Raw genomic sequence first — 27,095 nt, forward strand, 5'->3', positions numbered from 1 at the left:
TTTGCTTCTATGCCGCGAGTCCCTTCAGAGACGCTTCATAAAGACCTTTGCCAAGCCAAAGGGCGCTGAGCATCGCCCCAGAAACAAGCGACACACCGGGAATATATAGGGCACTCACGGAGAATATATGGAATATATACACCCACGGAGAATATATAGGCCCAAAGAACAAACCCACATTTTTATAGCATAACTAAACAGGGCTCTCTGATTACCCGCAGAATACTGATCTGTGGGATTTGGACTGAGAAATGCAGAGTCCTCCTTCCTCGCTTGTTGCTGTTTAGTCGTGTCCGACTCTTCGTGACCCCCTGGACCAGAGCACACCAGGCACTCCTGTCTTCCACTGCCTCCCGCAGTTTGGTCGAACTCATGCTGGTAGCTTCGAGAACAATGTCCAGCCATCTCGTCCTCCGTCGTCCCCTTCTCCTTGCGCCCTTCATCTTGGTTTGACATGAAGCCACGGCTGACTCTGGTTCCAGCACTTTTTAATGCTGTTCTTGAAAGGGCTCATTAGCATATATATATATATATATATATATATATAATGCAGCGGTTGTTGTGGAAAGTGCTTCTGAGTGAATTGACAGTGTCTCTAACAATATGGAGAGCAGGATTTTTCACATTAAATGAAAACATATTGGAGAGAACAAGCCATTCCCATAACCTTGAAATATCACTGGGGCTCACCAGAGTTGCTCAGTATGCTTTTGGTAGTAAAAATGTTTTGCCAGCAGTTGGGAATCACCATCCTAGAGAAAAGGTGAATCCAACTGTGACAGCCTTCCAAAGGATCTGTAAAACTGCAGCAAGTCAAGCCCACTCCCCTTTCTAGGGAGCAGAAGCAAAGGGCAGCCGATTGACTCACGTTCCTGCCTGTCACGCCACAAAGGGGATAGTGTCCCCATTCTGCCCACCTGCCTACACACCAACACCCCCACAAAGCTGCCTGTGGGTGGGGTTTCCCCTGTCTTCCTTCCTCCCCTTCTCCTTGTGCCCTCAATCTTTCCCAACATCAGGGTCTTTTCCAGGGAGTCTTCTCCTCTCATGAGGTGGCCAAAGTATTGGAGCCTCAGCTTCACAATCTGTCCTTCCAGTGAGCACTCAGGGCTGATTTCCTTAACAATGGATCGGTTTGATCTTCTTGCAGTCCATGGGACTCTCAAGAGTCTCCTCCAGCACCATAATTCAAAAGCATCAATTCTTCGGCGATCAGCCTTCTTTATGGTCCAGCTCTCACTTCCATACATCACTACTGGGAAAACCATGGCTTTAACTATACGGACCTTTGTTGGCAAGGTGATGTTGGCAAACTGTCTAAGTTTGCCATCACCTTTCTCTCAAGGAGCAGGCGTCTTTTAATTTCGTGACTGCTGTCACCATCTGCCGTGATCATGGAGCCCAAGAAAGTAAAATCTCTCACTGCCTCCGTTTCTTCCCCTTCTATTTGCCAGTAGGTGACGGGCCCAGTGGCCATGATCTTCATTTTTTTGATGTTGAGCTTCAGACCATATTTTGCGCTCTCCTCTCTCACCCTCATTAAGAGCTTCTTTAACTCCTCCTCACTTTCTGCCATCATGATTGTGTCATCAGCATATCTGAGGTTGTTGATATTTCTTCCGGCAATCTTAATTCCAGCTTGGGATTCATCCAGCCCAGCCTTTCGCATGATGAATTCTGCATATAAGTTAAATAAGCAGGGAGACAATATACAGCCTTGTCATACTCCTTTCCCAATTTTGAATCAATCAGTTGTTCCATATCCAGTTCTAACTGTAGCTTCTTGTCCCACATAGAGATTTCTCAGGAGACAGATGTTGTGATCAGGCACTCCCATTTCTTTAAGAACTTGCCATAGTTTGCTGTGGTCGACACAGTCAAAGGCTTTTGCATAGTCAATGAAACAGAAGTAGACGTCTTTCTGGAACTCTGTAGCTTTCTCCATATTCCAGCGTATGTTTGCAATTTGGTCTCTGGTTCCTCTGCCCCTTTGAAATCCAGCTTGCACTTCTGGGAGTTCTCGGTCCACATACTTCTTAAGCCTGCCTTGTAGAATTTTAAGCATAACCTTGCTTGTGTGTGAAATGAGTGCAATTGTGCGGTAGTTGGAACATTCTTTGGAACTGCCCTTCTTTGGGATTGGGATGTAGACTGATCTTCTCCAATCCTCTGGCCACTGCTGAGTTTTCCAAACTTGCTGGCATATTGAGTGTAGCACCTTAACAGCATCATCGTTTAAAATTTTAAATAGTTCAGCTGGAATACCATCACTTCCACTAGCCCTGTTATTAGCAGTGCTTTCTAAGGCCCATTTGACTTCACTCTCCAGGATGTCTGGCTCAAGGTCAGCAACCACACTACCTGGGGTGTATGAGGCATCCATATCTTTCTGGTATAATTCCTCTTTGTATTTTTGTCACCTCTTCTTGATGTCTTCTGCTTCTGTTAGGTCCTTACCACTTTTGCCCTTTATTATGGTAATCTTTGTACGAAATGTTCCTTTCATATCTCCAATTTTCTCTTGTTCTTCCCATTCTCTTGTTTTCCTCTATTTCTTTGCATTGCTCGTTTAAGAAGGCCTTCTTGTCTCTTCTTGCTATTTTTTGGAAATCTGCATTCAATTTCCTGTATCTTTCACTATCTCCCTCGCATTTTGCTTGCCTTCTCTCCCCTGCTATTTGTAAGGCCTCGATGGACAGCCACTTTGCTTTCTTGCATTTCCTTTTCATTGGGATGGTTTTCGTTGCTGCCTCCTGTATAATGTTGCGAGCCTCCATCCATAGTTCTTCAGGCACTCTGTTCACCAAATCTAAATCCTTAAACCTTTTCCTCACTTCCACTGTGTATTCATAAGGGATGTAACTTAGATTGTATCTTACCGGCACAGTGATTTTTCCTACTTTCTTCAGTTTAAGCTTGAATTTTGCTGTAAGAAGCTGATGATCTGAGCCACAGTCAGCTCCAAGTCTTGTTTTTGCTGGCTGTATAGAGCTTCTCCATTTTTGGCTGCAGAGAATATAATCAATCTGATTTCGATGCTGCCCATCTGGTGATGTCCATGTGTAGAGTCGTCTCTTGTGTTGTTGGAAAAGAGTGTGATGACCAGCTTGTTCTCTTGGCAGAACTCAATTAGCCTTTGCCCTGCTTCGTTTTGAACTCCAAACTTGCCAGTTGTTCCTTTTATCTCTTGATTCCCTACTTTAGCATTCCAATCCCCTATAATGAGAAGAACATCCTTCTTTGGTGTCATTTCTATAAGGTGTTGTAAGTCTTCATAGAATTGGTCAATTTCAGTTTCTTCAGCACCAGTAGTTGGTGCATAAACTTGGATTACTGTGATGTTAAAAGGTCTGCCTTGGATTCGTATCGAGATCATTCTATCATTTTTAAGATTGCATCCTAGTACAGCTTTCGCCACTCTTTTGTTGACTATGAGGGCCACTCCTCTTTCCTCGCAGGGGAATTCAAATAGGGATACGGTCCAAAGTAGCACAGGCTGCTCTGGCGCATGTGGCAGTGAGACAGTTTTGGACAGCACAGAAGAGGTAGAAGGGTAGTTATGTTGCTAACATATGAATGTATTTCAAAACAATACAAGGAAGGCTTTCATCAGTTGTCCTACATTCCAACTACCCAAGCTCACAACAGTGGCAGAGAGTTGCTCTCCTGCCTTTAGCAGTCCTCAGAGGCAGGACCTCCATTAAAACAGCATTTTTTTACATAACTGGCAAATAAACCATTTTGCCCCTGAAGAACAGTAACGTGGATTGGTTTATTTGTTGGGCAAATAAATCACTTGCAGCTTCCTCCTCTGCGGTCCTCTATCTCTCCCTGTTGATTTTTAGCCACCTCTGTCATGTTGTTGTGCAGAGCAGGAGAGCAGGTCTGGGATTTTTTTCAGCGCGGGGGTAATGGTGTCATCTGCTGGAGTGCCATGCTGCCTCGCAGACCCTCCTGGCTCTGTGAATCAGGTCTTGATGAGGCTTTTAAGCTTTACTATTGTTTATGACTGATTAGCATGGAAGGAGGATGAGGAAGACAGTCAGATAGAGGCTGGACCCCTCTTCTTTGAAGGGGTTCCTACTTCATGCTTGCAGTTTTAATGATTAACACATGTTCGCTGGGTTGTTTGCACTTCTAATTAAAAGCTAAAGGTTACATTTCAGCCAGCTGAAGATCTTTTGCTAAAGCTCAATGTGCTTTACAAGCTGCACTTTAGCAGTCAGAAGTCAATGTATCCGAGGTCTGTTGAGCTTCCTCCCCGGAAACAATGTGTAGGGTTGTGATCTTGGGATGTTATGGTGTTGCTGCTGTTTAGGGTGTGCGGGTGTTATACACATGATCGGAGCAGCTGGCTGCATTTTTGCATTCTCCATGGTTCTGTGGCTGCTGTGGGGGCCTCTCATTATGGCTCCTGCACTTCAGAATTTACCTCTGCTTCCTCAAAGCAGCTTCCCCCTGAAGGCCTCGTTATTCCCTGATGCTGCCTGAATTTTTTTGAGTTATGGGAAAAACACAAAGTGGTTTTGTTTGCATGTTCAAGTGGGGAAACGGTTGCTCCATTGGTGCAAAAGGGGACCCCTCTCTCTTTCCCTCTCTCTAGCACCCTTTCCGCCACTCCAATAATTCTCTTTAAAGTTATTGGGAAGTGTATGCTTAATTATATTTGCATATGAAAAATAGGGTCTAATTAGTGTGATTGATTATTATTTTAACCTTAATGACATTTTGAGTATCTGTCCCTCCCTAATAGCAAAAGTATCACTAATAAATCATGTTCTTTGTATGGCGATGGTCTATTGAGCTGCCATATGAAACATATTTTATTAATATTCCAGAATGTATTGAATCTGAAACAAGTCAAACAACTGCTCATTTATTAAACCGTTTAAATGTCAGCTTTATACAGTCATAATATTACAGGTGTAGCAGGAACCCCCCACCCCAATCATTCAGTTTGTACAAACTTCACACTCACACACTACATATGCCACACTTCTGCTATAAATTCATAGAAAAATCAACCATACATCAGATTTGCACTGTTCCATTTTTATTTTACTCCATATGACAAGGACTATCAAAGGGGGGTGGCTTGGTTCTGGTCAGCCATAATCCCTTCACCATCCCAGCACATCCACAGGAGCCCTGCCCAGTTGCTATGCCAACCCTGATGGTCCTAGACAGAAGACCATCAAGATCACAAAGAACTTGCATATGGGAGTGGATTCAGCATGGACTGAAACAAAGGACAATGATCAGATCTTCCCTCTGGGGGCAGGAAACTGCCAACTCCCCTTTGTCTCCTGGAAGTGACTCATGGGGAGGGGGAAAGGAGGAACCAGCCAGGTGACAGGACACTCAGGTTACCACCACAACTCCTCCCTCAACCCCTCCTTTCTGTAATGTATGCATGATGTTTCTGGGGGTGGGCTTGACCTAGAGGATGGGAATTTCAAAAGTTTTTATAAGGTCTTGCACACCATCTTTCTGGGTCTTTCCTCTCTCTCGCAAGTGAGGGGAACACCCTGTTGCAACAGTTCAATAAAGGCCAAGCCTACAGGCTGCTGTTTTGCTCCAAGTTATCCTGGTTGGTGTCTTTATTTTGTCCAAGGGAGCCCTCGGATTTTTCCGGTAACACAGGAAAGACATCTGTGAAAGACATCTGCAGGCCAAGCCGACTCAAAATACTAGTTATTTCACTCAAATATATGAAGGAAATAAAAATTCAATTATGTAATTTATGGCACTAAATAAATTTATATCGGCTAACATACATGTTTTGAATTAGCAGGCGTACTTTTCTCGCAAAGTTTCCTGCCTTCCCTGAGAAGCTCAGCAGCTGAGACCCATTTGCACATTTCCCCCCCTCCCAAGACAAGCGGCAAGCAAGGAGCGAAAGGAAGGAAGCGGCCAGAGGGAGCTGCTTGCACCATCAGCATGCAAATACACCTTGCCACAGAGGAACTTGGCCGGCAAAAGAGGATCCTCGGCCGTTGCCTTAAGACGGTTGCCTGCAGTTCATATGCAGCATTGGCATTTCAGCCCTAATTAGAAATTAGCATAGTCACATTGAGATGAATTGAATCAGACTAAAGATGATTAGCAAAGTAATGCAAGAAATCATTAAATTAAGCCAGTGTGCCAAGTCCACTGCTGATCTATCACAAATTTGGGCTCCTAATGAGCTATTAATTAATGGGTTGGGTCAAAATCATGTCATTCATTTGCATCTGTAGATATTCTTCCACCATTCTCTCCCCACCCTGCAACTCTTTTGCCTCCCACAACTTTTGTCCCCAAAATCACTTGTGGAAAGCTAGAAGTAAGACAATTGCATGATGAAAGAATCCTTAGCTGATTAATCCCATGAGCTGGACTAATCAAGCAATCAAATCAAATTTGTATGTATGGGCAAAAACCATAGTTCTGAAGTCGCCATAATAGTTTCTGTGCCTATAGCTGATGTCTGCATCGCAAGCGTTGAGCCAAGCTAGAAGTGAGCAGCACACTGTTGGTAAGAGCTCTCCACCCCCCCTTTAAACCTTACCCAACACCCCCCAAAGAGAAAAGGATGACAGAGAACCTTGGAACATCAAAGCCCTCCAGCACTGGACCACACATGTGCACTTGAGGGCATAAAGCTTGATGATTTAAAAAGAAACCAAACGTCAGGCTTACTGGAGGGACAGTGCTTTAAAATGTATAATAGCACATGGGTGTGTTACCCTCAAAAAATGTATTGTAGAGCTGGAAAAGGTTCAGAAAAGGGTAGCTGATATGCTCGAGGAACTAGAGCAGATCCCTTGTATGGCAAGGTTACAACATTTGGCCCTTTTAGTTTAGAAAAAGTAAATTGTGGGCATGACAGAGGTGTAAAATGATGCACAGAGTGGAGAATATGAGCAGAGAAAAACCTTTCTCCACTTACTTGTAATGCTAGAACCCCAAGGAGTCATCCAGTGGAGCAGAATCTGGGACAATTCAGGACAGGCAAGAAGAAGGACTTCTTCACACACGGCATCAATGAACCGTGGAATCCACTCCCACCAGAGGTCAGGGTGACTAGCAACTTGCACTGTGCAGGGAGCTGTCGGCAGCAGACTCCCAAGTCTTCAGCCCCCTCTGGCCTCATGGCCAAGTATAGTCACAATCCAGCTGGAAATCGGCCGGTGTGGTTATTTGATGGGGGTAGGCATGTTGGCCTTGCCCTTATCAGAGGGGACCAGCAGCTATATCATTGGGAAGCTCGACAGCCCACAAAGGCTAGCAGATGGAAGCGTTTGCCACCTGGGAAGAAAGCAAAGTTCCTAAGGTTGGTCCCCAGCAGCAGCTCCAGGTAGAACAAGGAGAGACTCTTCCCTGAAACCCTGGAGAGCCATTGTTGCCGGCCAGTGTCAGCAACACTAAGCTAAATGGACCTGTTTTCTGACTGGGCTGCCCACACTCTGCAAGCTGGCAGGTGGAAGATCAGGTGCCTCCAAGGTCTGAAGAAGCACCTCAACTCGGGAGTGGCTGGAGGGGCCCAGACTCAAGATGGGTGGCAACAGAACTCCCCAGCAGCCTTTGTGAAATCTCTTGCTGCTGGCTTAAAAGGCACCAACTGCCATTGATCAGTATGGGTCATAAGGAGGAGGTCTTAGTGGAGGAGAAGGATAGGCATAGAGGTGGGGCTATGAAAGGGGAGGAGAGGTGGGATTTGGATTGTTTGTTGTTTTGTTTTGTTTTGTTTTGTTTTGTTTTGTTTTGTTTTGTTTTGTTTTGTTTATATCAGTGGACACAAAAGGCCTTCCCAATGGGAATCCTAAGAAGAGTTCCACAGCTGAGTTTGTAGAATTTCAGTGATAAAGAGGAACATATTGCCAAAAACATTGTTTTTGTTTCAATCAATCCTGGTGGTAAGCAGTGTGAGCTGCTTCAAAGAATGGCAAAAAGACATATCAAGAGTTATCTGGAGAGAGGGAAAACCAAGAATTAAACACAAATTATTAATAGATGTTAAAGATAGAGGAGGTTTCTCTCTACTGGATTTAAGATTATATTATGAAGCATCTTGCATTTGCTGGATCCTGGGTTGGATAAATTTAACAAATGCTGATTTCTTAGATTTGGAAGGTCATGATAATAGATTTGGTTGTCATGCGTATCTATGGTATCATAAGGCCACAAAAGTTTTTATAATCGTATAATAATAAACAATTCTTTAAGTCTGGGAGAAATACAAAGATCTATTAGAACAGAAAACACCTTGGTGGCTTTCCCCATTAGAAGTAATATCTATGAAAAAAAGTGAATATGAGGACAACCAATTAAAATTAAAAGATTTTGAAGATGTTAGAGAAAAAGTAACAGATGGTTACAATATTTTAAATTAAATGAAACACTTTAAAATGATAAAAAGAAAGAATTTAGTTATGAAGTGTCAAAGACTTCAAAGAGAAATAGTAGAAGGTAGTACAAAAGTGCTGTCAAAAATCTACAATCTGCTCGTAGGAGTTGGACACCAAAGAGGAGCAGGTCAAATGTGTTATGATAAAATGGGCGAAAGATGTGGGACATAATATATTAATGGCGGATTGGGAAAGGCTTTGGAAGACAGATATGAAATTTACTGCATGTACTCTGCTGAAAGAGAATTATATGAAAATTATGTATCGGTGGTATCTAACCCCGGTTAAATTAGCAAAAAGATCTAATAAGTGTTGTTAATGTAAAGAAACAGAGGGTACGTTATATATGTGGTGGGAATGTAGGAAGGTTAAAAACTTTTGGGAAATGATTTATAATGAAATGAAATAAATGTTTAGAGTAACCTTTGTTAAAAAAAACCAGAAGTCTTTTTATTAGGTATTGTAGGAGCAGAGATTCCAAAAGACCAGAAAAAAAAGTTTCTGTATGCTACGACGGCTGCCCGGATACTGTTAGCCCAAAGATGGAAAGAGGAAGCAGTCCCAACCAAAGAAGATTGGCAAACCAAGTCACTGGACTAGAGACTAACTGGAAAGCTCAGAAATCAAGATGACAAGAAATTTTAAAAAGAATGGGAAATGTTTATTATGCTTTTGCAAAAGTATTGTAAACAGGTTAATACATTGGCAGGATTTTAAAAACACTTGTAATTTTAGAAATAGTACAGAAAATCTGAGGTAAATAATAATAATTTGGAGTAGAAATGATATGCAGTGGGTGGGGGGAGAGGGGAGTCACGGGATTCGGAGAAGCCCATTTTATCGATTTGATATTGTTTTGTATATATTTTGGTTGTTATTGTATTTGTTATTGTGTGTTTTTTGTTTTTGTTATTTTTCTTGAAAATTTAATAAAAATGTTATAATAAAAAAAGTCCCGCAGCTGGATCAAGACAATGGGAGATCCTATTTCCTGCTGTGTCCCCTCCCAAGCAGGTATGGTGTGTAGTACGCCCATGCTGTTCTTCACAGGTAGACTGCCTCTGAACACATTCAGGCCTCACGCTCAGGACCCTCCCTTCTCTTGTACAAGCACCCCATTCAAATCCATCCATGCTTGTGGCAGCAATAAGTTTGAGGTCAATGTATTGAGACAGTCGTTAATATGGTGACTTTATTAGCAGTTTCAGCCAACACTCATTTCCTGATGGAGTTCCCTCAGCCATTCCCCAGGGATCATCTCCAACTCCCACCCCAATCTCTCTTGTAAGGAAATGTCTCCTGATTACTGCAGTGGAATCCGACCTTAAAGCAGTGAAGTTCATGCACAAACCAAGCAATTTCACTGTGCAAAATTTCTCTCCCACGCACCCCTTTCCTACTCCCCACGCCACCCCAAAGAGTGAAACTCTTATCAGCACAATGCTTCTACCACCCCTTTGCGAATATTTGACAGTTGTCTGAGTTGAGGGAGCAGCCCTATAATTGCTTCAGAGCCATTGCTGGCTGGCATCTCTCTGGCTTATATGTGAAACTTTCCTTGGCCTGGTGATGGAATAGGGGTGGGAAGGGAGGGAGAAGTGCTCCCTAGGGAAGATGCCACACCACTGGCATGAAAGGGAGACTGCAGCCTCCTGAGAGTTGTGGTGCTCATGGGTTTGGGGGAGGTGGGAGTAGGCAATGCCTTCTGAGAGCCTTCCAGATGCCTTGGGTTACAACATTAGATGGGTAGAGATCCTTGGCTTTTTCTCTCTGCCTGTGACAGCCAGATATTCAGAAGAGTTTAAACAAATGCACTTGACAACACACCATCGGAGGAAATCCTTGCTGTGGCCTGGCAGTTAATTATTCCACTGTGCCAGCACATGGCAAGGGGAGCACAGGATGAAGTAACCCTCGGCTTGGCAGACCCACCCAGGGGCCAGGCAGGTGGCAGGCGCTGCATGGGGCTTGCTCAGTGCTGCACTCGGCGAATGGATTGCACCTGGGAGGTCTGAGCATGAGATCCCAGTTCCCGGACATGCTTGTATTCGCCCCCATGGCAATCGCTCTCCACGACGTACTGGAAGCCCCGGTACCCAGGGAACTGGAAGCATACCCATCTGAGGAGACAGAAAGGAGGGGGGAGAAATCAGCTGAGATGTGGGGAGATCAAGCCAGCACAGAGCAGGGCAGCCAGGGGCTCAGGACTCCCTCAAAGTGCTCAGAGGGCAGGGGGTGTTTGGAGGCTGCGAGAAAACTCTGATTTTGCAAGGCCACACACCATCCTCATCCGCATAGAATTCCCTGCTGCTGTTTATTCTTAGGAAGCAGAGGCCCCTAAGAATGGCAAGGCCTCCACTCTGCTGGGTTCAGGGAGCTACCTTCTTCAGACCAGAGGGCCCACAGAAACACCAGAAGGTAATGTCACAGGCCAGGCCACCAGGCCTTGTTGTGCAAAGTCGTATTGGCTCCATCCTATTGCTATCAATCAATCCCTTGCAGAAAGGAGGAGAAAGCCCTTTCTCTACCAAAGACAAGTCCAGGGACATGAAAACGTTGCAATATGCTAGCTCAGCTCTCCTTTGAAACTCGCCCTGAGAAATGTGACCCTCAGTTCCAGCCCTGAGAAACAAATGGAAGAGGAGTACTTGGCAGGGCCCCAAAAAACTACTTACGCTCCAGAACTCGCATGGAGGGACCCCACCTCATTGCTGCCCCAGCCCATCGCCTTGAGAGATGGGTAGTCATCACTCAGCTCCCCTTTGCGTCCCATAAAATTTTCCTGCTCAAATATGGTCATCTTGCTCTCCCGGTGATTCTGTGCAGGGCAAAAACATCATCTTATGCACTGGCCTGGACTCCTCATTATTAATAAATGCAAATAACAACAATGTCAATAATAATACCAGCCACCATGTCTGTCCTGCAGCTCTTGGACCTCTACAGCCAAGGAGCCAAATCTGTTAAGGCGCAGGTGAGCAACCTACAGTCCTTCAGATGCTGGATGTGAACAATTCCCGCCAGGCCAGTGTGGCCCTTAGTCAGGAATGACGAAAGCCCGGCAGCCCACTGACACCCCAAGGGCTGCGTTCCTGTGTCAAGGAGATGCTGGCTGCTTCCTCCTACTGACGCTTCTCCTGGAGGGATGAGAGGCTTGGCTGAGCTACCTCCTGCCTCTCCAGATGTCAGTAGTGCAGGGCTTGGTTTCTAAAGCCACCAGACAAACTTGGTCGGTTTTGACTTTCCCTGTGACCTCTAAGGCAGTGTGGCTGACAGCTGGGTTCCAGTGGGCTTGCTGGCACAAAGCTATGAAGTTCTTTGGCAGTAGACCCAGGGCAGACCACAGGAGGGACTTCTCAGTGATTTACTTCAACCATTAGCTCCTGTCTGAGACATGGTGATGCCTGCTGGTCCAGAAGGCTTTCAAAGGGAATGAGGGAAATTCACGGAGAAGCAACATTCTTAACCCCCAGGTTTAGAAGCAGTCTATCTCTGAGTAACAGCTGCTGGGACTAAACAAGATGAGGAGGATGCTACCTTCAGGGCTGCTGGGTAGGCTCCTTGGCTCAGCCACTGCGGGATGTAGGATGCTCAGCTAGATGGACCCACCTGAGTCTGATTCCGCCTGGCTCATCTTAAGTTTGTTAGCAAAATAAAAAAGCTGAGCTTAGCAAGTCAGAGGGGAGGACTTGGACCCCTGGCTTCAGGTTCCAAGAAAGGAGATTCTGACTAAACACCAGGAATAACTGTTTGACTGTAAGAGCTGGTTGACAGTGGAACAGTCTCCCTGGGAAGGTGGTGGACTCTCCTTTCTTTGCGGTTTCTAAGCAAAGGATGTATGGCCACCTGTCATGGAGGCTTTAGCTGAGATTCCTGCATTCCAGGGGGTTGGACTAGATGGCCCTTGGGGCCCCTTCCAACTCTACATTTCTATGATTCCTCAGCAGAGCAACCCTACTCTCACCGAGGAACATAATTTGGAGTCTAAACCTTGGTCCGCCTGCTCCGTATTGCGTGCGCAGGCAGGCAGAGGCTCTGCAGGTTTCAGGCAGGGTCTTTCGCTGGCCCTCCCTAGAGATGCTTCCAGGTACTGAGCCTGGGACCGTCTGCATGCAAGGCCGGCACCCTGCCACCCTCAGGCAGCCTGGGCTACAACTCCCTCCAGGCAGCCTCCTGCTGGCCCACCCCAGTTGCTCACCGCACAGGAGACGGGCCGGAAGGAGCTCAGCCGGTGGGCATGGTAGGCGTTGCTTCCGCTCCAGGCTTCCCAGCAGGGGTAGTCGCCTTGCTCCAGCACAAACTGCTGCCCCTGGAAACCGGGGTGCTCAAAGCCGACCCACCTGTGGGGAGAAAGGAGGTGGGCCTCTGTAGCCAGGAAGGTGCAGGCTTAGCTTGGGGGATGAGGGGGGAAGGAACATTCTGCAAACAAAGCTCGGCCCCAGCAGGCTAGAAAAGCATCATCCGGCTGTGCCCTGCATGGTGCCAGAATGTTTGTGTGCAGACATTGGCGTGAACGCACAAGACAGGCCAGGCGCACTCTCTCCCCGCTGCACACAGCATAGTCCTGTGCACATTCACTCTCCAAGGCAGCTGGAGCTATTTTATTGATTCACTACATTTATATCCCTCCTTCTTTCCTCCAAAGCGCTCCCCATACCATCCTCACAACAACCCTGTGAGGTAGGTTAGGCTGAGAGACTGTGATGGACCCATGGTCACCCAGCAGAGCCTTGTGGCTGAGCAGAGACTTGAACCCTGGTCTCCCAACGTCCCAGCTCAGCACTAACCACTGCACAACACTCCCCATCTGAGCAGGTCTAGGGTTGCAAGCCTCAGGGATTTACCTACTAGGAACTCTGAGGAAAGGAGTCAGGCTCTGAAGCTCAGCAAGGTCCACTCACGACGTGTGAGTGAGGCATTCACCACCAGAGCGAAGGTGAGGACGAGGCAGGGGCAGTGGGGTGAAGGGGTCCCAGGAAAAGCAAGAAAGTGGGCAAGAGTTCTGGGAAGCAGTAGGGAGCCAACTCACGTGCCGCTCTCAACGCGAGCTGAGCAGACATTGTCGAAGCCACACAATGTGATGTCGTAGCACTCAGAGGTGAACTCATGCTTCCGGCCCTGGAAGGCGGGCTCATCCCAGGCCACAATCTGAGAAGAGATGAGGGTGGGGGCTCAGGGTCCTGGGGAGGGGGGAGCAGGGAGGAAAGCCCACCAGAGAACCTGCTGTCGCTGCTCAGAGATCTGCCCTCAGACTGGCAGGATTGAAGGGGCACTGGTGGGTGAGGGTCTCTCATTCCTCACTGGAGGGTTGAAGGCTTGGTCGAGAGAAGGGTCAGGAGCAGCCAGAAGTGACCCTGACCCCCTTTTCCAGAGTGCAGGGGTGAGTGGAAGAAGCCACACACTCAATGCCCGCCACAGTCGTATATGAAGGCATGCGTCCGCATTCAACCCCACAAGCAGCACCTCTGGGGAGAAGCACCTGCCTGCGTGAGCAAACACGAGGAAGCACATGAATGCAAATGACCTCATCTTATCCCCAGAAGAGCCAGTGAAGTAGGAGGGAGGGGAAGGGAGATTTTGAGGGGATTTGAACGCAGGCCTGAGCCAAGTGCTCCCAAATCACTACACCATATGATCCCTCCTTAGTGCAGAAACATCTGAGCTCAAGTCCTTCCCTGTCCTGGACTCCTTGTTTAGCCTTGAAGAATTCACTCACTCTAAGCCTCAGCTCTCCATCTGCAAAATGGGACAGCTGCAAGCCTAACTGGCAGGGTACTTGGGGGGAGAGCACAATGAATGCAGTGAAGCACCTGGCAGATCGGAAGTGTAAGATAAATAACATGATTTGCTTCTGTTAATTGGTTTCAAGCAACCTGCCCCAAATTTCTGTTCTCTGCCTTCACAGTTTCTTGATACCGCCCCCCCCCCTTGCAAAAAAGTTTGTTCCCTGGGACTCCTCCACAACCCTGCTATACACATGACACATCGCTCCATACCTTCCAAAGTCCAGAGACTTTTCCGCTGTGATGACTCATGGTAGACTCTGCTTCCCTGTAGGGGAGAAAAGCGCAGGACCAAAGGTGTTACAGGACATCTTGGGGAGCTAAGGTTAATGCTGGAAACCTCTTTTCCAGGCCACACCACTCATCCTTCCAATACGGAAAAGCTGGGATAAAGGAGAAACATGTGGAAAGGGCAAGAGTAGCGATTACTCAAGGGACCTGCCTTCAGCCAGGACTAGGGCAGGGAAGACACTCAATTCAGGACGCATTTAAACCACATTTTATCACATTTACACTTTCCTTAACAAGATGAGAACCAAACGCAGACCTACCCTTTGAAACTGCACATATATGAATTTTTGCAATGAAGTTTTCCAACCAACCAAAGTTTTCAAACATTCAAATATTAGGGTGAAATGTGCATTAAAAATGGATATATTTGTGAAAATAGCATACACAGTTGTATTCTATTAGAGCAAACTGCTTGCAAAATGTGTACGTTGGTCAAAATTGTTCACATAAATATCTTTAGCAGAAGAAATTTGCACTAAAATGCTTAAGAATACACATGAAGATTTAAAAAAGGACAACCTTCAAATTGTTATAGAAATGTGAAAAACCAAATTTAAGGTTGGAAAAAATGAGGAACTAAGAGAACCGACATTGACAGATTCTTTCACCACTAGACAGCACTTACGGATGAGTTTGCCACAGAGCATGTGCAGAGTATGGTTCCCCTTTCTTGCCACTAAGACACCTATCAGGGCACGTTGCCCTCGGAAAATGACATCCAATCCTTCCTCGAGTCAATAGTTCACACCCATTGCCTGGGGTTGCTAGTTCCAGGATTGTACCCAAGTCTGCCTGAACCTGTTCTAGGGTTGAAGCGAACGGAGCCATGCCTGCCTGCCCCCCATGGGACTTCCAGCGGCACTTACCTGGTGAGCTCCAGCCAGACTCTCCCCATCAGCTCTTCTCCAGAGGGATTTTTATATCCGCTGTGCATCCCCAAATGCCCTGACTCAGCACAGGCTGGAACAAAAGTCTGTCTCCCAGAGGATCAAGCTGGCCTCATCCAGAGACCGACCCCTCACAGTCACTCTCCCTCTCTTCCTCTCAGCGCAGGAACTGGAGACAGGGAAAAGGTCACTGGGCACATGGTGGGGTTCAGAGCAGCCCCTGTGTGCAGAACTTCTATTTCCCGGATGCTAAGCTTGACCCAGAAGCAAGGGAATGAGGAGTGCCTCAGAGCATAAGCAGAATGCCTACGAAATGGTGTGCGAGGTGGGGGAAGAGGATAGAGAGAAAGCCACCTATATCATGCTAGAAGCCAGCAGGGCGGTCTGGTGAAGCTGAATGTTGGAAGGTGCAAGACGGAGTAGCGCCTGGTTAAACTTTGGGTCTCCTTCCCACAGGAAGTAGCAACGGCCACCAACTCTTATGAAGGAGGCAAGACAAATTCATGGAGGAAATGGCTATCAATGGCTACCAGCCACGATGGCTTGTCCTGCCTCCACTGTTGGCGGCAGGGCACCTTTTCCAATGCCAGTTGCCATCAGCCCCCGCCTTGTGGGTGTCTGACTGACCGTAGGCAGGAGCGGATTGTGGACTAGATGGGCCTTTGGCCTGATCCAGCAGGACTCTTCCTATGTTCTTCTGTGGATGCCTCCCTCATGGCACTGACAAGCCACAACAACCCTGTGGAGTGGGACAAAGGGGAGACTGGGATGGGGATCTACTCAGAACCACCCAGGGTGCCAATGAAGGTTTGAACCTGGGTCTCCCTCACTGCGTGGCTCTCTTGGCTGGTCCAGGAGGCCTGGAGGTTGGGTAGGTGGTCTTGGGGCTGCGTGCCCTGCTTGGGATGCTATTTATAGCCTGGCATACAGACTGAGTTGCAAAATATTCCTCAGCCCAGGAAGGCCTTTTCACAAGCTCCACAATGGAAGCTGCTTCATCAGCAACTGCTCTGCTTGGGAGGGAGGACCAGTCTGGTGGTGGCGGCGGCGGGGGGTGGGGGTGGGGGTGGCGGGTATTGTGGAGCAGAGGGCAGGGCTGGGGTGGATATCTGGTGGTTTTCCAGCTGAGTGCCCTCATTGCAAGATGTGATGACTGTGGCCTTTGAGGAGGACTCCGATGACCAAGCATCTCCATTGTGTCCTCCTGGGCTTTGCCCTGGCTAGGGCATAAAACGAGAGTGTATAAAATGCAGGGGAGTCACGACACCAGCCCAATCACTCCACCACGAAGCACCAGCAACCCAGGTAAGAGGTGGAGGGAAGGTGCCCTGCATCCTGGAGATATCTGGGGGCTTCTGGCTACTACGTGTGTGTGTGTGTGTGTGTGTGTGTCCCACCCCATCAAGGCACGAGATCTACCTTCATTTCCCGGGGAGAGCCCTTTTCTTGCTCACTTCCTTCACCATGGAAACCTTCTCGTCAGTCCCTCAAGCAGCGGGAAAGATGGCTCAGGATCTGAGCAGCAGGAAGATGGACCAGATCAAAGAAATGTTATCAGGACAGGGAGCAGAAAGTCGTTCTTCCCGCATGAGGCAGTGATGGCCACCAACCTCGATGGCTTTGAAAGAGTGCCGGGCAGATTCATGGAGGCGGGGAAGGCTATCGATGGCTGCATCCATCATGGCTGTGTCCCCAGCTGCAGACAGCTATGCCAGTTGCTAGAAACCACAGGAGGGCAGAGGGCTCTGGGACTCCATTGCTTGTGGGTTTCCCAATGACGCCTCTGGTTGGCCACTGCGAGAACAGGAGGCTGTGTGAGGTGGTCCCCCATTGCCCTGATCCAGCAGGCCCTTCCTAGGTTCTTTCCTCTGAGCATTGATGAAAAGCACACACTGCCCTGAAGAAAGGGCAGAAAGGAACTGGCAGCAAAAGGCAGGGGTGGAAAACAGAATAGTACCAAAAGGGCAAGATGAATTTTGGGAAGCGACAAACTCTGCCCCACAAGTTAGATATTGGAAGGAGAAGTAACAGCATATTTCACCAGAATGCTCCTGCAGTAAGGAAGTGTGTCCCAGGACGATAGAAGTCATATTTTAATTTGCAGCTTATGATTAGTTGTGTGGAAAAGTATGCAAAAAGTGCTTTTCTTTTGAGAAACCAGAGGGAGTCAGCAGGAAAGGGCAGGAGGTGGCATGAGACTGCTCCAGATATGTAAGGTAGGCACCTGAAAAGGTGCTTTCTAACTGAACAGGTGTTACAATTTCAGGTCTTACCCAGACACGGCCATGTCCGAAAGCACAAGAACCACCCCTCCCAGCCATGACATGGACAGGAAGGGAAAAGACAGTCCCACCCCATCCACCAACTCATCCCCCGATTCCAGCAGTCAGGGTGAAGAGTCCTCTGCAGAACCTTTCCGGGTGAGTTGGGAGAAGGTGCCAGTTCTGAGCAGAGAGGCAGGACATGGGGAGGAGGCCCTGATCCCTTAGAGCGCATGGTTGTCCCTTCGGTGCTGCATCCAGTCTGGGCCTGTCTTGGGAGGGGAAGGGAAGAGAGCCCTGTTGGAAGCCCAGTCCCTATCCTTTGGTTAGGTCAGTGGCTGGTAGACCAGAACTGGAAAGAATGGTGAGGAGACACTTGCAGCTCTCTTTCTCTCTGCTGCAATAGAATGGCCACCAGAGCTTCAGGAAAGTGATAACAACAACAACCATTGATTTGTACTCCCATCCGACTGGGCTGCCCCAGCCACTCCGGGCAGCTTCCAGCATATATCAAAACATCGTGAAACATGAAACCTTAAAAAGCCTCCCTATGCAGGGCTGCTCACTCTCTCCACCCAGACAAACACACCTGACCTCTTGAAAGAAACAGCAGGCGGCCGTGGGGAAGAGCCCATGACATGTCCCCCTCGGACTGGGGAGGCCACGGGGGACCCAGGTTCCACCCCTGGGGACCCCTCTAGATATCCGTCCTATGGGGCATGCAGGGTGATTTGTATTCACCAGCACAATGCTCAGGGGGAGCCATGGGCAATCCCATTTCCAATTCTGTTTGCACCCTCACAAGATTTGGGCTGGTCACACTGCTTCACTTTCAGTCAGTGCCTAGCCCACAATTCCTGCTGAAATCCTGTAACTTCTTGTACCACAAAGATACTGGTTGGCTTTGCCTCGCTCTTGTCATCTTTTATCCCCCCTCAGACAGAAACAGTGGGCTGGCATCACAGAACAAACCAGGGCAGAATCAACCCACTGCTAAGGCTCTGCTTCTGTGCCCAGAACGTCTTCCCCCTACCCAATGCCTGCCAGGAGGGGGTTTGGCTCTCAGCCTGGCCCGGCCCACTAGGTTCTTGTGAGGATCAAGGTGTATATGGGGGGAATGCAAGCTATCTTGAGGTCCGTGGAGAAAAAATCATAAAGAGCTGCATCTTTCTCCAGGGTCTGCTGTCTTATCAGAGGGGTTGGCATTCACCTCCCCGTATGCTCTGCTTGCTTTTTCTGTATAGAAACCTTACAAAATAGCTTCACCACACTAGTCTTTCCTCCGTAAGGCAAAGGCACCAACCCTGGACATGGCGCCCTGAAACATCTTACCAGAATCTGAATTAAATGGAAAATTGAAAGGGGGCTCTGGCAACTGACAGGAATAAAAGAAGCTAAGGCAGCTGGGTGGCGGAAACACAGGAAGAACAGAGGGTGGCAGAGAAAGCTCACTACATGGCCATTTCCTCACCAAGCACACCAGGGACATATGTGTTTGGGTGTGCATGCATGTGTGCAAACACGCATGTGTTCTTGTATTAACCCAGCAGGGAGTTTGTGAGCTACAAAGTATGAAAATTGGATTTATGCTGTTCCTTAATCCCTGCTGAAGGATTTGAATCTGGTACATGTGGCTCCAGAGCTCACCTCTGCCGCATCCCTGGACATTCAAGCCACCCTCCCTGAGCGCTCATTCCTTAAGATATCAATGAAGCAGTAAGTAGCCCTCTGGCAGCTGGCCCCGTCTGACGTGGTACAGACTTCTCAGGGTTCATATTTTGATTTGGGGCAGCAAAATGACCTATTCTGGCTGGATCTTCTTGTAATCGCATCTGTGCTGTTGATGCATTTTGTTCTGGTGTTACATTGCCAAACTGGGGCTTTAATCTATATGTGCTGCCTGCCCTGGGACCTTTCAGGGAATGAGAGACTATAAATGTCCATAGCAAATAAAGAAACAAATCCTCTAATAACTGCTGCTTGTGCTTCTCCCCCAACGCCCCCAGGAGACGTTTCATATTGCTTCTTTCAGATCATTGTGTTTGACCAGGAGAACTTCCAGGGCAAGCAGATGGAGTTCACCAGTGCATGCCTGAACCTGGGGGACCATGGATTTGACCGGGTGCGCAGTGTCCTGGCAACCTCTGGACCGTAAGTGATCTCAGCCAAACAGGGTTATCGAGAGGCAGGTGCTGGAGATGGGGATGTGCTAGGCTCCATAGCCAATAGGAGTCCCAGGTGATTCGCTTTCTTCCTTCTTTTTAAAAAAGTAAATCTCTACCCTCCTAGAAAGAAAACAAGGAAGCAACATAAGACCTCTCCCCTATTTTATGTGAGATGAGCCAGGCAGGCTGCTATGTTTTCGTGTTTCTAGTCAATGAATGAAATCAGAGTTGGGGTTGACAAATGAGCTCTTTGGATACACCCCCCCCTTCCCTTTCTTGTTAGGGTCTCCTTGAAATCTCAGCTTGAGATAAAGTACTCCATGTAAGCTATTTTCTGCAGATTCTACTACTCAGTAGACATGTTTGCTCAAAAGTAAGTCTCTTTGTGGTTTATAGGGCTTACTCCCAGGTAAGTGGGTGCCAGATTGCAGCAACCTAGGCTTTTTTTGTGAGGAAGTGGCAGAGAAGAGCTCATGGTGAGAGGGTCCATTGTGCACACTAACCTTGAAGTAAACTCACTCGAATGCAATTGGGAATTATGCATCTAAATACACAGTAATCATGCAAAATTGGATGAAGCCTTGGAGGCATGCTAATCTACAGGTGGGAGTGAAAGTGAGAACAAAATGAATGCCTTTGGTTAAAGCAAGCAAAAATTGGTGCCCCCAAAGCAAGCACTAAATCCCCTTTTACAGCCATTTTATACCTCCAAACATAAGCCCCGAAGAAGAGCCTGCTGGATCAGGCCCATGGCCCATCTGGTCCAACATCCTGTTTTCATAGTAGCAAGCCAGATGCTTATTATGGGAAGCCCACAAGCAGAGCCCAAGTGCAAGACCAGTCTCCTTCCAACAGTTTCCAGTGACTGGTGATATTCAGAAGTGTTACTGCCTCCAACAGACTGAGCCCTGGGGCTCAGAAGCCCTTGACAGCTCTCTCCTCCATCCATCTCTCCAGTACTCTTTCCAAGACATCAGAGTTGCTGGCCATCGCTTCCTCTGGTGGGAGTGAGGATGCTCCACTTCGCCATGCTTTAAAGGCATTATTATTATTATTATTATTATTATTATTATTATTATTATTATTTACTTATACCCTGACCATCTGACTGGGTTGCCCCAGCCACACTGGGAAGCTTCTAACATAATATATGAAACAAAATTAAAAAAAATTCCTTCCAGTAGCACCTTAGAGACCAACTAAGTTTGTTATTGGTATGAGCTTTTGTGTGCATGCACACTTCTTCAGATACACAAAAGCTCATACCAATAACAAACTTAGTTGGTCTCTAAGGTGCTACTGGAAGGAATTTTTAAATTTTGTTACGACTACGGCAGACCAACACGGCTACCTACCTGTAACTATAAGAACACATTCTCATTCTAATCTAGGCTACTCTGCTTCCTTAGGCATATCACAGTTCAAGGAATGGGAGCTATGACCTGACAAGTAGTTCTGCTTGCAGTAAATCTAGTCACGTTTTGAGCTGAGCTGATTTGCAAAAATGCTTTGCTTTCAGCCAGCAGCCTTGACTTTCAACTGTTTACTAGTCGTCCAGAGTGGCTGGGGAGGCCTGCCCAGGTGGGTGGGGTATAAGTAATAAATTACAGTGGTACCTCAGGTTACATACGCTTCAGGTTACAGACGCTTCAGGTTACACACTCCGCTAACCCAGAAATAGTGCTTCAGGTTAAGAACTTTGCTTCAGGATGAGAACAGAAATCGTGCTCCAGTGGCGCGGCAGCAGCAGGAGGCCCCATTAGCTAAAGTGGTGCTTCAGGTTAAGAACAGTTTCCTGTTAAGTACAGACCTCCAGAACGAATTAAGTACTTAACCCGAGGTACTACTGTATTATTATTACAAATTATTATTACTTTTGCCGGTAATGCTTAAGGAATCCCAGCAAAGCTAAAATGAGTCACAGCAAATGTAACATCAGGAAGATGGACTCCAGAGCAGAAGAAATGGACCTTTAAATCTGGAGAGGGTTAACTGAAATGGAAGTTAAATCCGCTAATAGGAGGGACAGACGGTGGTATTCCTGCTGGTGTGTGGCACATGCCACAAAGTTGTCCCACCACCCACTTGTGGTCCCCATCAGCATCTAATCATAGAAATGCAGTTGGAAGGGACCCCAAGAGTCATCTAGTCCAACCCCCTGCAATGCAGGAATCTCAACTCAAGCACCTAAGAAGAGCCCTCTAGCTGGATGAGGCCGGGGGAGGGGATCTAGCCCACCATCTTGCTCTTATAGTACCCAGCCAGAACCCTCTTCTGGGAAACCCACAAGCAGGACACAAGGGCAATAGCAGCAGTACTCTCCCCCACAGGAATCAACTCCCAGGGGCCAAGGGGTCTTTGGCCCCCCCCCATAAAATATCTGAGGGGGCTAGGCCCACCCAAAGTTGATGATCTTCGCCATCAGGTCGCAAATCGGGGGGGGGGGGTGATCTAAAGCCTTGGAAGACAGTGCTGCCCTCTGCCTCCCAAGCAGAGCCCTTGCCCTCTGGAGTGCTGAAGGAAGATTTAGCTGCCACTCCAGCTGGGTTCTACATGTGGGACCTTGCTGTCTTGAAATGTTGACTGCCAAGTCACAGGTGCTCTGCTGCATCCAGTCACCCTCCATCTTTCTGTCTTGTGGCTGCCAATGTCCTCCGTCCTCTGGACACACCTTCCTTTGCACACTGCCCTCAGCTGGGTGGCCTTTGAGCAGTGCAACCTGCGTGGCGAAATGTTCATCCTGGAGAAGGGCGAGTACCCGCGATGGGACACCTGGTCCAGCAGCTGCCGCAGCGACTGCTTCCACTCCCTGCGCCCCGTGAGAATGGTGAGTCCAGGCCTAGCCAGGGTAGTGCCTTTGGGCATCTGCTGAGGGCCCCCACTCCCTCCCAGACCTCTTCCTCCCTCGCAATCTCATTCTGCCACCTCTTGCTGTGGCCTGGGAACCTGTGGGGGTGAGGAAGAGGAGCAGTTGATGCCCCCCCTCTCTCTCGCAGCAGGAGGCCCAAGAGCAGAAGATCCTCCTCTTTGAAAGTGCCAACTTCAGGGGAAACAAGATGGAGATCCAGGAAGACGACGTGCCAACCCTCTGGGCCCACGGTTTCTGTGGGCGTCTGGGCAGCGTGAAGGTGCCCAGTGGAATGTAAGTCAGAGCCTGGATCTGACTGCTTCCCTCTGAATCAATGGGTGCCATTTCGCTTTGGGAAAGCTCCGTAGCTCGTGCAGAAGACCCCAGGTTCAATTCCTGGCAGCATCTCCAGGCAGGGCTGGGAGAGACTTCCTCTGTGGGGGGCCTCTGCCAGTCAGTGTAGGCCATACTGAGCTCGATGGACCAATGCTCTGACTTGGTCTAAGATAGCTTCGTATATTCCTCCTGGAGAAGAAAGGGTTTGGGCTGCAGCCCCTGGCATGAACCGCAGATCCTGTCAGGGAATGGTGAGTTCCGAATGCTAAGCACTCCACTTCTTAGTGGCAAGGAAAAAACAGATATAAAAAGAATTTCCTGGGTGCCAAGATCCAGGATTGGGACAAGTACTCTTTGGTGAGAGAACCCCAGCAGAGATTTAAAATCACAATATATGCAGTGCAAATATAGGCTGTTAGACCTTTAAAAAATACCCTTGCAAGTTCCCAAATAGCCCCCTCTTACCTCAACATAGAAAAAGACCACATACTTGGTAAGTTTAAAACAGTTTGTAAGTAAAAACAGTTTACTTACCAACTCTCCAATGGTCAGATTTATGTGCTTTTCCATATAGCATTCAGGAAAAGTTGCAGAGGCAGTAAAACTTGGTTTAGTTACAGTGGTGAAAGTTCCTAAATAATTATCGGTATAGGAATTGAGGAGTGGTGTGTAAGAGCCATGAGGTCTGAGTTTGGAGCAAGCCGCTCAGATCTCTTTACATGCTGAGCGTCTCAGGTAGACTGAGGGTGAACAATAGGCTTGATTACCTTTTCCCCAAGGTGAGGGGGAGTGACCTAGCTAAGCCTGGCAAGACAGCTTACTCTATGGCATTAACCCCTTCATGCATTAATTAGGATAAGCATGTTTGTTATATGAAGCTGGTTATCCTACATTAAAGGTAAAGGTACCCCTGCCCGTACGGGCCAGTCGTGTCCGACTCTAGGGTTGTGCGCCCATCTCATTTAAGAGGCCGGGGGCCAGCGCTGTCCGGAGACACTTCTGGGTCACGTGGCCAGTGTGACGAAGCTGCTCTGGCGAGCCAGCACCAGCGCAGCACACGGAAACGCCGTTTACCTTCCCGCTATAAAGCGGTACCTATTTATCTACTTGCACTTAAGAGTGCTTTCGAACTGCTAGGTGAGCAGAATCTGGGACCGAACGACAGGAGCTCACCCCGCCGTGGGGATTCGAACCGCCGACCATACGATCGGCAAGTCCTAGGCGCTGAGGTTTTACCCACAGCGCCACCCGCGTCCCTATCCTACATTACTGGTGTTCAAATGAGCTTTGGGTGGCGTATTTCCCTAAGGAGAGGAATCTGCCTCTGTTGCTCCCACAAAGTGGGATTTTTCCTCCCTCTCTCATCATGCTAGGACTTTGGTATCATCCAGTGAAATTGATGGGCAGGAGATTTGGGCGAGACCATGGAAATCCTTCCCACACAACATTAATTTTTGGAACTGCAAGATAAGAGGGATTGTCAATAGCTGAAGTAGCTATATAATGGGGACTTGGGAAAAGAGAAGGGGGAGTCCTTATGTCAGTTAGTCTTAGTCATCATGATGGTGAGATGGAGCCTCCATGTGCAGAGGCAGTTTATTTCTGAATATCAGTTCCTGGGTACAAGCAGGGGAGAGCTTTGACTTCTGGGCTTCCCAGGGGCATCTGGCTGGCAGTTGCAGGAAGCAGGATGTTGCCTTTTGGCCTGATTCTCTTGCAGGGCTTTCCTTGTGGGTAAAACAGCAGCACTAGCATCCCCACCACCACACAAATAGGCAGCACAAAACTAAGAAGTGGATCCTCCCAAATGCATGTTTGGGCTGAAGCTGGTTCTCTGTTTTGAAAAGTCTGAATCACAGAATCAGAGAATGGTAGAGTTGGAAGGGACCCCAAGGGTCCTCTAGTCCAACCCCCTGCAAGGCAGGAATCTCATCTAAAGCATCCATGACAGACGGCCATCCAACCTCTGATTAAAAACTCCCAAGGAAGGAGAGTCCACAGCCTTCCAAAGCTCTCTGTTCTGCAGTCAGACAGTTCTTACCCTCAGAAAGTTCTTCCTGAAGACCGCAGCCTCCCATAACTGCACTGGATCCCTATGATCCGTGTTGCTTTGGGATGATTTTTTTAACCACTGGCTTTTATGAAAGCCAGGCCGCCCTACCTTGGCTGCCCTGTGGCTTTGGCTTTGGGCAGCTGAGCCCTGGGCGAGAGATAGCTGGGCACCTTCTCCTCCCTGTGTTTACTGATGTCAGCCTTCTCTTTGTTCCCCCCACAGCTGGGTGGGCTACCAGTACCCTGGCTATCGGGGTTACCAGTATCTCTTTGAGAGAGGAGACTTTGCACACTGGAATGAGTGGGCCGCCTCCCAGCCGCAGATCCAGTCCATCCGGCGCATCCGTGACATGCTGTGGGCCCCCCAAGGCTGCTTCCTTCCAGCCAGGAGCCCCTCAAACTGAGTGAGCCCCTCAGGCAGCCGGCAGAGAACCTGAGAAGTTTGGTGGAGCAGGTGGAGGAGAAGACGCTGCCTCCCCCCGAGGGACCTGCTACAAGCAAGAGCAGCGCTCCCCTTTTGTGTTCACCGAACCTTCTCCTTGTACATTGCACTTTGGTGGACAAAATTTGTGTAGTTATCCAAACTAAAATATAGTCAAGAAGAGGATTAAAAATTGTGTGTGTGTGTTTCTACCATGTCCCATTGGGATTTAGCTCTGGGATTGTGATGGTTCCCCACAGGGGCGAATCTTCTATGAAACGAATGAAGCTTCAGCTTCAGAGCCCCCATCCTGGAGGGGACCCAAAAGACTGGAGTTCACTTTGCTTTAAAAATTGCTTTAAAAAGTGCATCACGCATGTACAATGGTACCTCAGGTTACACATGCTTCAGGTTATATACGCTTCAGGTTACAGACTCCGCTAACCCAGAAATAGTACCTCGGGTTAAGAACTTTGCTTCAGAACAGAAATCACGCGGTGGTGGCACGGCAGCAGCAGGAGGCCCCATTAGCTAAAGTGGTGCTTCAGGTTAAGAACAGTTTCAGGTTAAGAACGGACCTCCGGAACAAATTAAGTACGTAACCAGAGGTACCACTGTATATAACATTTCCCTGATTTTCACCCCCCATATTATTTAATTAATTAATTTATATACCATACCATTTTAATCAAAATCTGTAATGCAGTAGTAGTGTGTGTGTGTGTGTGTGTGTGTGTGTGTGTGTAATGTCAGGAGCCCAGGTTGCCGTCTTGGTAACACAGCACACAAGTCATAATTAGCTTGAATATCGGAGCTTCCGTACCCTACAATTCAGTTGACCCTTCTGAGGAGTTCTTCCTGCTTCTACAGAATATCCTGAACCTATGGCTCTTACGTTTCTGGGTTTGTTTCCTGTCATATACCTTTCCCATATGTCTACTCCTTGGGCTCATAGGATTAATTGCCTCCTCTTCCGGTGAGGAAATGCTCCCCTGCCTTTCTGAGCCTGCCTGTGCTTCTTCAGCGAGTTGGCTTCTCTCCATCCCGCCCTCTGCTAGCCTCTTATCTGCATTCCTTTCAGTGTCAGGGGGAGTAGACAGCCGACTGCTCCCAGGTGTCTGAGAGGAAGGCAAGCTTTCCTGCTGCTGGCTGCTTCCTAACTCAAGCTGTGCCTCTCTACTTGGGGCAGATGTGTTCATGACAATATATACCGTATTAAAAAGTGCTGATGTGTCGTAGAACAACCCCCTTGAAGATGATGACAGGGGTTACCCAGACCTTGCTGGTTGTGAAGGGGCTCCCATGACAGTTCAAGCTTCAGGGCCTCTACCATGTAGGTCCACCACCGGTTCCATGAGATTCCTGTGGGTGGGTGTTTATTGGGGTGCGTGGAGACGGGTAGGTTTTTTTGATGGAGAAATACCATAACTTTATCTGTGCACTTACTTTGTGTGCGTGTGTGGCTTGCAATAAAAATACAATAGCAATTAAAATTGCAAACAAATTCAATAACCAATACCTAACAAATGAGTTACAAGAAGATAAAAACACAACTGTATATCACAAATGAAAACAAGTAGTCTACAGAATTAAAATTAAAAATCAAAGTGTCGTGAATCTAGGAGCACATAAGTTCTTAAGAGCCGTGTCTGTCTCCTCCT

General features: G+C 47.9%; 2 protein-coding genes across 4 annotated transcripts; one reads left to right on the forward strand and one right to left on the reverse strand.

Moving 5' to 3' along the window:
* Positions 1–7,750: 7,750 nt before the first annotated feature.
* On the reverse strand, positions 7,751–23,577 carry CRYBA4 (crystallin beta A4). Of its 2 annotated transcripts, none has more exons than XM_080986629.1 (6): positions 23,496–23,577; positions 14,387–14,441; positions 13,420–13,538; positions 12,589–12,730; positions 11,066–11,208; positions 7,751–10,510 (listed from the first exon to the last, which is right to left on the reverse strand). In XM_080986629.1, exons 2-6 carry the CDS (start codon positions 14,423–14,425, stop codon positions 10,363–10,365), a joined length of 591 nt encoding a protein of 196 aa, XP_080842755.1. In that variant the 5' UTR covers positions 14,426–14,441; positions 23,496–23,577; the 3' UTR covers positions 7,751–10,362. The 2 variants fall into 2 exon arrangements, with proteins under 2 accessions (XP_080842755.1, XP_080842754.1); XM_080986628.1 differs by lacking the exon at positions 23,496–23,577 and adding an exon at positions 15,331–16,365.
* CRYBB1 (crystallin beta B1) lies at positions 16,474–25,607 on the forward strand. 2 transcript variants are annotated; one of them, XM_080986622.1, is made up of 6 exons: positions 16,474–16,656; positions 17,618–17,771; positions 19,645–19,763; positions 22,472–22,604; positions 22,774–22,919; positions 25,237–25,607. In XM_080986622.1, the coding sequence occupies exons 2-6, from the start codon at positions 17,637–17,639 to the stop codon at positions 25,415–25,417; spliced, it is 714 nt and encodes a 237-aa protein (XP_080842748.1). In that variant the 5' UTR covers positions 16,474–16,656; positions 17,618–17,636; the 3' UTR covers positions 25,418–25,607. The 2 variants fall into 2 exon arrangements, with proteins under 2 accessions (XP_080842748.1, XP_080842749.1); XM_080986623.1 differs by having other exon boundaries at positions 22,777–22,919.
* The last annotated feature ends 1,488 nt before the right edge of the window (positions 25,608–27,095 follow it).

The sequence above is a fragment of the Podarcis pityusensis genome (genome assembly GCF_964106645.2).
Source record: "Podarcis pityusensis genome assembly, chromosome: 16".
NCBI lineage: Eukaryota > Metazoa > Chordata > Lepidosauria > Squamata > Lacertidae > Podarcis > Podarcis pityusensis.